The sequence below is a fragment of the Ceratina calcarata genome, unplaced genomic scaffold (assembly GCF_001652005.2).
Source record: "Ceratina calcarata isolate Rehan_Ccalc_2016 unplaced genomic scaffold, ASM165200v1 scaffold445.2, whole genome shotgun sequence".
NCBI classification, from domain to species: domain Eukaryota; kingdom Metazoa; phylum Arthropoda; class Insecta; order Hymenoptera; family Apidae; genus Ceratina; species Ceratina calcarata.
Window position 1 is genome coordinate 5455 of NW_017168374.1, and position 12473 is coordinate 17927.

At 36.2% G+C, this 12473-nt stretch overlaps 2 protein-coding genes across 4 annotated transcripts in view; both read left to right on the plus strand.

The window, feature by feature from the left end:
* Nucleotides 1-1757, plus strand: part of sip3 (septin interacting protein 3) — a 6001-nt gene extending 4244 nt beyond the window's left edge. The window contains exons 7-9 of one of the 2 annotated variants that reach the window (XM_026815375.1): nt 96-313; nt 389-779; nt 839-1757. In XM_026815375.1, the coding sequence (XP_026671176.1) occupies nt 96-313; nt 389-779; nt 839-1142 (913 nt within the window). In that variant the 3' untranslated portion in view covers nt 1143-1757. Of the gene's footprint in view, nt 1-95; nt 314-373; nt 780-838 lie in introns of both variants that reach the window. The other variant, XM_026815374.1, reaches the window with a different exon arrangement.
* An 878-nt stretch (nt 1758-2635) lies between these two features.
* flfl (serine/threonine-protein phosphatase 4 regulatory subunit 3 flfl) lies at nt 2636-10362 on the plus strand. 2 transcript variants are annotated; one of them, XM_018028273.2, is made up of 6 exons: nt 2636-3958; nt 4513-6111; nt 6180-6331; nt 8766-8866; nt 8969-9189; nt 9265-10362. In XM_018028273.2, exons 1-6 carry the CDS (start codon nt 3761-3763, stop codon nt 9349-9351), a joined length of 2358 nt encoding a protein of 785 aa, XP_017883762.1. In that variant the 5' UTR covers nt 2636-3760; the 3' UTR covers nt 9352-10362. The 2 variants fall into 2 exon arrangements, with proteins under 2 accessions (XP_017883762.1, XP_017883760.1); XM_018028271.2 differs by having other exon boundaries at nt 8766-9189.
* Nucleotides 10363-12473: the final 2111 nt, after the last annotated feature.

Genomic DNA, 12473 nt, shown 5'->3' on the forward strand with positions numbered 1-12473 from the left:
CTATTAATGTGGCAATTAAAAAATCTGCAATCCTTGAGTACCACATTGCCATGTACGAGTATTGGAAGGATATTATAGGCACATTATTTCCATAGGGAAGAAATGGTAGCGGCAAGTAAAAAATTACCATGTAATCATATCTTCCATACTGCCTGTCTTCGTTCTTGGTTCCAACGTCAGCAGACATGCCCTACCTGCCGCTTGAACATCTTGCGACCTGTTAGTAGCAATCACAGGAACAGGCAACAAAATCAGCCGCAGGCCGGACCACAAGTGCCTCAAGCTCCGCCAGCACCAGGATTTAATCCAATCGGTACGCCCGTTTCGACTTGTTACATTGATTTTTCTATTAACGTTTACATTCGAAATAAAGTTCAAGTCCTGCCAGCATTTTGGGCTGGATTCCAAGCACCGGGAGCACCGCCACCGCAGCAACAGCAGCCGGCGCAGCAACAGCAGCAGACCACAGATACCACGACGCAGCAGCAGCATCAAAGTCAAAATGGTGCTTCGAACGGACCGTCGACGTCATTCCAAAATTTGGCGGCTAGCGGAGTACCGTTGTTTCCACCACCATTCCCGACTATGGTGCCGTTACCTCCAATCCCTACCCCACCGCCGAATCTTACGGAATTGAGCGAAGAGGAGTTGAGAGCGATGGAGGGCAATCTACGACAGGCCGTCGAAGCCAGGATACAAACGTTGCAGAGAGTCCAGCTTCTATTGGACGCGGCCAATGCTATGATGAACCAGTATCAAACAGCAGCTGCTACTGCTAAGTACGTAAGAGATTTTTGAAAATAAACAACGAGCGTTAATATGAAATTTGTTCTAACAGCATTCCAGTACCGACTGCGTCAAGCAATGCGAATGCGAATACGGATACAATGGCGAAGCAAGGAACTTCGAAGAGTCCGAACACAAAAGCTGACGACGAACAGCCGCAAGAATTGAAGCCCGAGACGAACGTTCCTATTGTAAATTCTTCCAGTGATAATGCGAATTCATTGTCAGGCACAAACAGTAACGACGTTATGCCGGAGTCGTCGCCGAGCAGAAGCGACGCAGAGTCGTCGAACGAGCAGGAAATGTTGCGAAGGCGTAGGTTACAAAAGTTCTCGGCTCAACTTACAGCAGAATAAATGTTCGTTAAACGATGTGATAATTTTGTGTAATATACTTGTATCTTGATTAATAATGGGGCCTGGTTGCAGATACGATTGATTCATTGAGAATAGTATGTAAGAGCTTGGAAAATTCGAAGTCGATATTACAATATGAATAATCGCAAATATATCAATTAATCATTTACATAAGACGATACTATTAATCTGATTTATCTTCTTTTTCTTCAAAGACGAATGATAATGAAAATCGTACTAGTTTTTTGTTCCTTAGCTATTTTAATTGTGTATATATATATATTCTTTATAAAATGGTCTCCACTGTTTCACAAAGTGACTTTTGTATCAATTAAATTGTTTCCATACTTGTTTACATAAAAAGTGATTTTTAGTTTGCCCCTTTTTTTGTATCTGTCTCATAGGATTAACATTACGAAACACACACCGTCAGTCTTGTTTGTAATACATACTGACTAATGTACAGATTTCATTAATTATATTATATATATTATTAGGAATGCTTGTGTCTGTACACGGGAATGGTAATGCCAGTTACTATTATAACATGACTGTAAGATAATTGTTTTAGATAACTATCATTATACATAATAAATTTATTTGTCTATTTAATAAGCTTTTTGTTTTCATCATATAAATTCGAATATACTTACGTATAAGTGTGTACAAAATTATTTGTAATAACTTTGAATAATAAATATAATACGTGCATCAGGTGAGATCAGAGGTGGAGTATGTGCGAGTACAAAATAAATTATGCTATTTGTAAGGATCAAGTAGCTGCAGCTTACGAGAGAAAGGAAACACTTTTAAAATAAACAATAAGATATTTATATTTAAATTGTTTACAGTACTGTAGAGGGATCAGTGAGTTTCTGTATTAATGAGAACCTTCCTCCCAAACTAATTGTTTACGATTCTACAAATAGTATTCCTGAACACAAACAGTGAAGTATGATAAATGAATAATCATTCGCTACATATTATCGATCTGCTGATAGATTATAACCTCATACTTGAGTACTGTAAGGCGCAAGCTCGGTACGATGATAAATAGAATGTAGATATGTATATATAAAGCGTGAAATAATGATAGAGATGGAATCTAAAATTCTGACCCTAATTCAACAAGTTTTGATTATCATTAATACCACCAAGGAGTTAATGTTAATACTAAACCTATCGACAATTTTTGCAGGCTAATAAAATATACTTATATCTTTTAAAATTGACTGCAACTGGTACTTTATAGTTCGATACCAGCTTATATAATAATTAGAACTTCAACATTATATGAGAAAACAACTTTCGTGTTCTTATTTTTCATAGATGCCTTTAAAAAGGGTCACTTGGACCGTATATGGTAGCTAGGTTTAGTGTTAAAGATTACCTTACGAGGAATTGAATATCATCCTATCGATTGATATATTTATTTCGAACGTTCAAAGAGTAGGAAATTCAACAAACTGTCTTGTATTCGACGTGCAACAATTGCATGTTTGAAATTAATTCGACGATTTCTTGTGGACGATCGAGTGGTCTTAAATCGAAGGATGAGTAAAAATCGTACAGCCCGCTCAACTCCTTGAGATACACGAGGCGAACCCCGTAGCGCGTTGTTGTGATCTAACATGGCGGAGTGTAGTGTTGTGGCTGCTCAGTGTCTATGTCAATTTTAGGCTGATTCTGGCTGGTAAGAACGGAAAGATTGCGATGATCGGCGATCGGTGTGTCGCGTGGGATCGATTAAAGTAGCCGTGCACTTACGGGCTGATCTATCGTAAGAGGATTGAATTGAATATCTGTTCCCTTCGTCGCGGGAATCGTACACAGCGGTGAGAGAGAGCACGCAGAGTGCCCGTCTTCCCAGCAACAAAATTTTCACCCGACCTTTCACGAGAACGAGTCCGGCGCGTCCGCAATACTCGCCGTGATACCCAGATTTCGCTTCGTCGTATCTAAGCGACACGTGATCGCGGGAACGTGCACAGCGTAAACTTTTCCCGCGCGTCCTGAGAGGTTTTCTTGGCGCAAGAATCAAGGCTTATGCAACAACCAGCGCATAAACATCTATTACGGTAAACAATCGTCGTTCCGTCAACCAAAACTCGGAGGCATGCGAGCTGCGTGACAGATGATCGCGCGAGCTGATGTTACATCCAGACGATTTTAGTGAGAACATACGATATCGTGTATGTAAGTTCGTCGAACGAGGTATTATACAATTAGTGTGGGGGAGCCTGAGAAAGGACACACACGTGAAGTCTCCAATATTTCGAGATAGTCGTTTATGGAAATGAATAAAAATATGAATTTCTGGATCCACAATTGAGCAAAGAAGAACGTGGTATATATGCATGGATTGAAACGTTGAGAGGACCTTGTATACTCAAAACAGTGTTTTCATATTGTACAGTTAATAAGAAATCTTAATGGGTGTCAAAGAGGTAACTGACAGACCGATACGTGCAGGTTTTTATGCATTCGATATATCGAAAAGTTGAGAATCCTTGATAAGTATATTTAAAGAACCAAAGAGTTGGTAAGTGTAAACGGAAAAGGGATGCGAGGTAGTTGGTGATATTATACGACAGTCTGTACAAGCTATCATTTGCAACATGACGGACACACGAAGAAGAGTGAAGTTATATGCACTCAATGTTGACAGACAGTGGGACGATCGTGGCACAGGACACGTCTCTTCTTCGTATGTAGATAGACTGAAAGGAATATCGCTTTTGGTCAGAGCAGAGAGCGATGGCTCTGTTCTGTTAGAAAGTAGAATACAACCTGATACAGCGTATCAGAAGCAACAGGTAACTGACAATGTCATTTTTTAAATAATAAAAGGATAGACTCCGATGACAGTGCGATAAAGCAGAATGTTTATGTTATCTACTAAATTGGCCAAAAATATGGGTTCACACAATACGATTCTACGTTTTTATTTCTCAGAGAATCAAGACAAAATTCGTTTTAATGTTTAGTTTAAACTAAGGCGCACTGGTCATTATTGTATGAGATTCTGCCGATATTTAATAAAATAAGTGTTGCGTGGTGCAAAAATCGTAGTTATTTAGCTTTGGATTTTAAGCAATTTTGGATCAAAGATTGTTCAGAGTAACACATGGAGAGCATTCTGGAATGTATTAAATTAAACATTAAGAAATCTTATCTCGATTCTCTCAGAAGTAAAGATATAGAATCGAACAGCGTAAATATACATTTTGCATTATTTTTACCTAGTTATGGATACAACAAAGCAAAAACGTCAAAAATTTAATGACAAATGTTAGAAAAGTCACATAATTATCCTAGCCATATAAGCATCATGGAGCTTACGAAATATTTGTTTTTTTTTTCATTTCAGGATACTTTAATAGTATGGTCAGAAGGCGAGAACTTTGACTTAGCCTTAAGTTTTCAAGAGAAGGCTGGCTGTGATGAGATTTGGGAGAAGATATGCCAAGTTCAAGGAAAAGATCCATCCGTTGAAATCACCCAGGAAATCGTTGAAGAATCGGAAGATGAACGATTCGATGACATGTCCGATGCCGCCCCGCCGATTGAATTACCTCCTTGCGAATTGAGCAGATTGGAAGACATCAACGAACTAATAGGAAATTGTTTATCCTCTCAAATAAGGAAGGATAAATTGGCGTTGGCTTTAGAAACAGAAGGGTACATTAAGAAGCTGTTGAATTTGTTTCACACTTGCGAGGATTTAGAGAACATCGAGGGACTACACCACCTGTATGACATATTTAAGAATATTTTCCTACTTAATAAAAACACGTTGTTCGAAGTTATGTTTAGCGAGGACACGATTTTCGAAGTTGTTGGTTGTTTGGAGTACGAGCCGACGTTACCTCAGCCGAAGAGGCACAGAGAATACCTTCGACAATTAGCCAGATTTAAGCAACCGATTCCTATAACGAACGCCGAGTTGTTAGCTAAAATTCATCAGACGTATCGGGTTCAGTACATTCAGGACGTGGTCTTGCCGACGCCGAGCGTGTTCGAGGATAACATGTTGAACACTCTGAGTAGCTTTATATTTTTTAATAAGGTGGAAATAGTAACCTTGATACAAGATGACGAGAAATTCCTTAACGAACTGTTCCGCCAGTTGACCGACGAGGCGACGTCGGACAGCAAGAGACGCGATCTCGTTCTTTTCTTAAAAGAGTTTTGTAACTTTTCGCAAAATCTTCAGCCACAAGGGAAGGAGGCATTTTATAAAACTCTAACAGCGCTTGGTATTCTGCCCGCGTTAGAAATTACTTTGGCGATGAACGAGGCCCAAACAAAAACGGCCAGCATAGACATACTGACGTATATAGTCGAATATTCTCCGAGCGTCGTTCGGGATTATACATTGCAACAAATAAACAATACAGAACAGGACCAAATGTTAATAAACGTGATAGTTGCTCAACTGGTCGGCGACAGCGACCCAGAATTGGGCGGAGCCGTACAGTTGGCTGGCGTCTTACGTCTGCTCCTAGATCCGGAGAACATGTTGGCTTCCGTTAACAAGTCAGAAAAGACTGATTTCTTAAACTATTTCTACAAGAATAGTATCGGGACGCTAATCGCGCCGCTGTTAGCGAACACGATCGGGGATCGACCGGCGAGGGAGGATTATAGAACCGTGCAGCTTCTAGGATTGATTTTAGAGTTACTATCGTTCTGTGTCGAGCATCATACGTACCACATCAAGAATTGCATACTGAACAAAGATCTACTTAAACGAATATTGGTTTTAATGAAGTCGACGCACACATTTTTGGTACTGTGCGCGTTAAGGTTTATGAGAAAGATCGTGGCGCTGAAGGACGAATTCTACAATAGGTATATCATTAAGGGAAACTTGTTTGCGCCTGTATTCGACGCGTTCGTCAGAAACAATGGTAGATACAATTTGTTGGATTCCGCTATTCTCGAGATGTTCGAGTTTATTAAACTGGTAAGTATTTGAATTTAATACAATTCTTCCAGCGATAGTTTCCACTAATATCGCGTGTGTCCTTGCAGGAGGATATCAAGTCGTTATGTTCGCACGTTGTTGAAAATTTCTCCAAAGAACTGGAAGCGACCGATTATGTACAAACGTTTAAGGCATTGAGATTAAGGTATGAACAGCACCAAGACAAGTTGAAAGATCGGGATAGAGCAGCTCTTGACAGGTATATAATAGTCCAACAAAAAGTCTTTTATATCGCAATATCCATTACATTATTCTTATAGAGCATCCAATCCTTTTCTTGTATCCGACCCTTTTTAAAAATGATGTTCTTTATCAACCTTCTTACATTTTTCTTTACGCTATACAGCATACAATAGAACCATAATACAAATAGTTGCATATAAATAACTTAAAGATAAACAAAAGTTTTACAAAAAATGGCTTATTAGATTTATGTGTTATTATTTTTTGTACTATTATTATTTTTAATATTTTACAAATATAGAAAGGTCTCAGAAAGAAAATCATAATGAAACAAACTCATGATTTATTGTGTTTTACTTTCTTATATTGCACTTATTGCATAAAGATTTATATATTTTAAAAAAATATTACTTGTTTCTAAAATATATTAAATAATTTTAGTGTATCTTTTCCCGTACATTTATTTTATATAACTTCTTCCTTTCTACATGATATAGCTTTATGTCAATAGACAATTAATTATTAATGTTATTAATAAATTATTTATTAACCAATGGGATCGTGATGTTGATTATGCCGATCAATCACCGATGCATATTTGGCTATAAATCCCTTGATCATCATTGATCTCCTTTAAAATTGCATCATTCCCATTATACATTCTGCATTAGATGATTCTTATAGAGTTTCTCATGCTAAAAACGAATCCGAAAGTAAAATTGCGTACCGTTTCCGACAAATACTAGTTTTTGTAAAAATGGTTGCCTTCCAAGAGGAATGATATATATTATATAAAAACTATGAGCTATGAACTATATAAAAACTACAAGAAAGTTTATTTTTTAAGCAAAAGGCAGAGGATACTTTTCACAATATGTCCATGTACAGACTGTGGATTTTTATGCAACATAAAATATTTGTGGTACCAGCTTAAAAAATATTTTTCAAATAACAGTTACAAATTGTACTTAGTTAGTTAGTTACATTTCAAATAACAGTTATTATTTAAATATTGCAATATCCACTCTGTTTTTGATATTTCCTACATTTTTGTACATTGCATGCAGTGTTTAGATTCTTTACACATTCAGTTCTCTTATAAATGTAATCTCTTGTAAATGTATCCATGTAAACCATTTTCTGTTTTCGTACTTTCTGCTAGTTCTAAATGATAATAATAATAATTGCATTTTTAAGATTGCATCCATTATAGCAGTCATTACCAACCAAAATGATTATGAATTACATAGAGTATAAGTTAAGCATCATCCATTGCTTAACAAAGTTAAATAAAAAAATCAAGTTTGGTTCTTATAACAGTTGATATCCGATGCGTTTTAGGAATTTTAACATCTTGATACATAAGTTCTCAGATTTAATGATTCTTCTAAAGTTATTATTTACATGATTAGTCTCCTTTCATTTTGGAATTTCACGCTGGCGGTGATGATATGCGATATTGAATTTAGTACACTGCAGCTGCTACACATAGGTTGACATTCTTGTTAAAATTTGAAAGAGAACTGAGTACCTCACATGTACTATTTTTGTATTTATATAAAAATCCTTTTATCCAGCAGGAATTTGCTACACAGTATTGAATTCTACAGACATTTCTGATAATGAAACCATTCAAAATGACTACTTGTTTGCGTTGGTATCTCAGCAATTTACGAAAATATTTATCAATAATGTGTGCGTAACCGATATATTTGTGGTATCTCTTAATAGTTATTTACTTTTTATGAGAATGATATTCATATTTTTTTTCTGTTACTTTTTTTTATCAATCATTAAACAAAATTATAAAAACCAAAGACGTATTCACGTTTCATGAAGGGAATATTAATTAAATAGAATATATAGTAATACAAAAAATATTTATGTTTCTGCTATACATTAAAAATATCTTCGCATTGTTTGATGATAACCGAAGATTATTAATTTGAGAATATTTCAGTAATTATATATTTTAAGCCCTCACTGATTCAAAACCTCTTTACTCAGAATTTGGTGTTTTATTGAAATTCTTGATATAGAAGCAAGGAAACAAAAAACAAGTCACAGCAGTGCACGTTTACGATGCATAATGTTGCAGGGAATGCAACATTTGTTTAAACATTTTCATTGTACAACAAATACCTTGCGAGTTATTCAAAGTCGTGTCGCGAGACACCCTCACTATATTGTGAAAATTTTCTCTATCTTTTGATTAAAACGAACTTCTTTGCGCTCTTAGTTTTCATGTAATATATAATTTCTTCAAAATCATACAAAAGACCGCTATTCTTCGCAACGGCATGCGATAGAGCATCTCTGCTGCCAGATACTCAATAAAAATCATGTAGTGGATACTGTAAATAAATTTTGTGTTGCACAGTGTAATTGTCTGAACGATTCATTTCTTAAAACTAATCGTTCGACATATAATTTCAATCGTGTTCCCGCAGCGTTCCATCCATATTGAGGAATAGTCGATACAGAAGGGACCAGAGACAGCTAGATGAAGAGGAGGAAATGTGGTTCAACGAAGAGGAAGACTTTGATGAGGGTGAGGCGGTCGTACCCGCAGCGGCAGCAGATCTTGTTCCTCCGGCTTCTGCTAAAAAATCGTCGTCAACTTCAAATTCTGCACTTAATCCTGCTTTTGCAGATTCTAAAATCCACCATCAGCAGCAGCAGCAGCAGCAGTCCGTGCTGAACAATAATACTGCTAACAATAACATTACCTCGCAACAATCGCAAATCAATAGTACCACTACTACTACGTCGACGACGACGACGTCGACGAACGAATCTCCGATTACCTCGGAAATCAGTCCGAATTCACCAATTGGTACTGTAGAAAAAAGTGGTAGCGGATTATTCAAGAAGGTAAATTTTTTCTTTCGTCGACGTGTAGCGTGAAGATCTTAGATCGAAAACACAGTACAATAGTTTAATTTGCAGGGTTTGGTGGATTATGAAGGCGACTCGGACGAGGAAGATGAGGACACAGAAGTGACACCTTCGCCGAAGCGGCAGAGATTGTCATAGTAGGCAAAACGGAAGAGGACCGAACAAATTTCGTGGTTTTTCAATTGTTGCTACCATTTCTGGCTCTCCTACGTACGGGAAGGTTTCGATCGGGAGGTCGCACTGTCTCAACTATTTCGCAACAGATAAAGGACCATTCTCTTTTAAGTGAGTGAACGTAAAACGAAGAAATATGTGTTTCGAAAAATGTGGTGGACATTGACATACCTCTTTGTGCTGCTGGCTTGTGTATAAATACATACGAGACGCAACAGTATCGAACGCAGGTGGGTGAATAGGGAATATATGTCCGTGAAATAGGAATATATGTAAGTAAGATTTTAAAAGAAAAATGGATTGAAGGAAGATAGAACTTTCTTTAAATGACGGCATATATGTAATTGACGATAAAGTTGTGGCATAATATTGTATGACCACATGTATGTTAAAAAAATATTAAGATTTTAACATGAAATAGTCCATTCCACGCGTTTGTCTGGAAAACACACACCCCATGTAATAGGAGAAAATTTATTTCGCAAATAGGCTAAGAAACTCTAGCCAGGCCTAGTGCTTCTTACAGAAGAGTCTACAGCCTCTAAGCGTGTGCTTAGGTTCGCGTAATAAACTGTGACCATACGTCATATTTACAGGTCTCATTAAAAAAAAAAAACAACTTATTATGTATAAAACAAAAAAATTCACGTGAGACAAGTACACGACCGCACAAAAAAAACAATTAAGTGTTTTTGTTTCGCCATCCACAACATTTCTTATTCGCGCGACGGGCCAGTGGATACCCGTTGTCAATAAGTGGGAGGATCGAGCACCACGAAAATTCATTGGAAAACGATTCTTCAGTTTGTATATATATGTATATTTGTAACGATTGTAAAACAACCAGTCGCGGGTATAAGAAGCAGATTCATTCTAAAACAGATTCAGTTCCCATTTAAGGTTCTTCGAACGAGCTTTTCGGTTGTCAATGTAAGTACTAGAAACTGTACAATAAACATATTTGATTTGTGTATATTTACCAGTTTGCACTTTACACATGTCCGCAATTAACTCCTCGATGTAAAGAAAAGGAAGGGAGATATATAATATATATGAAAGTGTCTTGCAATCGTGAACATTAAGTGTGAACTAATTACTGTTCGTAAATTGTAACTGATATGGACAAGAATAGCGTCGTTACGTACTTTGTAAACAAATTGATATTAAGTACATTCGTTCGAATTGAAGAATAACGTGTCGTGTAACGTTTTATAGATTTACGTAGTTCCGTCGAGACGTTCACTTTACTTCTTAATTCAAAATCAAAGCATAATATTTATAGCGAAATACTCAAATTTCAAAACAATGCTTGATAAGAAGTTTATTTTAACGTTGTATCAGTATTCACGAATCAGCTCCAGATAAAGAGTGTCTACTTCTTTTTTTCCAACTGCTGATATACGCAACTGAGAAAGCTGGTATTAGAAGGGTCCGAATTAATTTTAACTTTAACTTGTGCCGATGGAACGGTTCGTCATTCTCCTTTTACTATTGCTAATCGATTAAAAGGAAACCAGAGAGGAGCCAGGAGTATTATAAGCTAATGTATACATTTTTCACGTCATCCCACATACTCTGAACAAAGTTTCTAAGACTGTGTTAGACCTGTATATGTATAATGAACATTTTTCGTAAATACCACACGCATATACCGTCTGTGTACACATATACATATATATACAGTTAATATATATATATATATACATATTATATGTAATATATATATGATCTACATGTATATATATATAATATGTATATGTATACATATATTATGTATATGTACATGTATATAATGTATGTGTACGTATATATATTATACGTATGTAAAAAAAATATATATATATATTAACTTATGATACCGCGAAGAGAGAGAGAGAAAAGAAATTTTTAAAGTTGATTCAGTGATGAGCAAGGAAAGGAATCCTGTGAATACGAAAGTAGGCAAATTTGCTGGAGCTGAACGATTGTGTACATAAGAAGAAAAAAGAAAATTAAAAAAAAAAAGAGAATGTAACATGGACTTAATACGAGGACAGAAAGTGCGAGCGAGAGAGAGAGAGGGAGAGAGAAGAATGTAAAAAAGGCTAATATTATTAATTACTTAAGAGAATATCAGGTAATGTTATTCTTTACGTGTTTTATATAATCATGATTTATTCGATAATAACGAGAAACACTGGTAAATGGTATGAAAGAAAGAAAGGTCGCCGAACACGTTTTAATAAACTAGGATTGCAAGTAAAGGAAACGACGACGAGAACAAGAAAGAAATGAATCTATCTAAGTGATACTAGAGTAAAACCTGCGCGGTCGTAAATCGCTATTTAAGCTAAATTTCGTACCTACACACACACACACACACACACACACACACGCGTGCGCGCGTTCATATGGTACACGTTTATATTGAGCGTTTCAAGCTTGTTCATTATTGTCGCTTTCACGTTATTGTTGCTTATTTGATGTTCATTGTACGTGCCACGCTCGTTGGTGCTTCTGGTCATATGTATTTATTATTCCAACAAACGTTTCTTCGTTTATTATTCGATTTTTATGAATATAACTGAAGAAGCATTCATTCTGTTTCTTTACTCGAGCCACGCGGGGTGCAGGATTTCTACACCCTGTATTTCGCATTTGGAATCGGTTCAGAATTTCAAACGGCTCGTTCTCGGGTTGAACGATTTTGATCTTCACTATTATACATATACATTTGTATACATTCATCGCAACACGTTTAATGTAATCGTTGTTAATGGTACGATTAATTTTCCGGTGTTTTCTTTCCGACTTGCGGGTGGAGAAGGGACTCTAAAGTATTCCCCGGAAACCGAGGGATCTTTATACATATACAGCCGTCACACCGTAATAAAAATTGGTAATGAAAACGATTGCACACATTGTACAATATCACGTGTTAATAATATATAATGCGTTGTAATTATATATATATTTATATATATATATACATACATACATACACATATATATACATAATATATATATATATAATTACAGAGCGAGAACCTTTTTCTCTGATGTATATGTATATACGTATATACGGATATATAAATATATATGTATAT

What these genes read in the sequence shown, in the direction of transcription:
- flfl (XM_018028271.2), top strand. Translation starts at nt 3,761, where the DNA reads ATGACGGACACACGAAGAAGAGTGAAGTTATATGCACTCAATGTTGAC. An exon ending in TGTTCGAGTTTATTAAACTG is followed by an intron (nt 6,112 to 6,179) that starts GTAAGTATTTGA and finishes GTGTCCTTGCAG; the next exon opens with GAGGATATCAAGTCGTTATG. An exon ending in GTAGCGGATTATTCAAGAAG is followed by an intron (nt 9,190 to 9,264) that starts GTAAATTTTTTC and finishes TTTAATTTGCAG; the next exon opens with GGTTTGGTGGATTATGAAGG.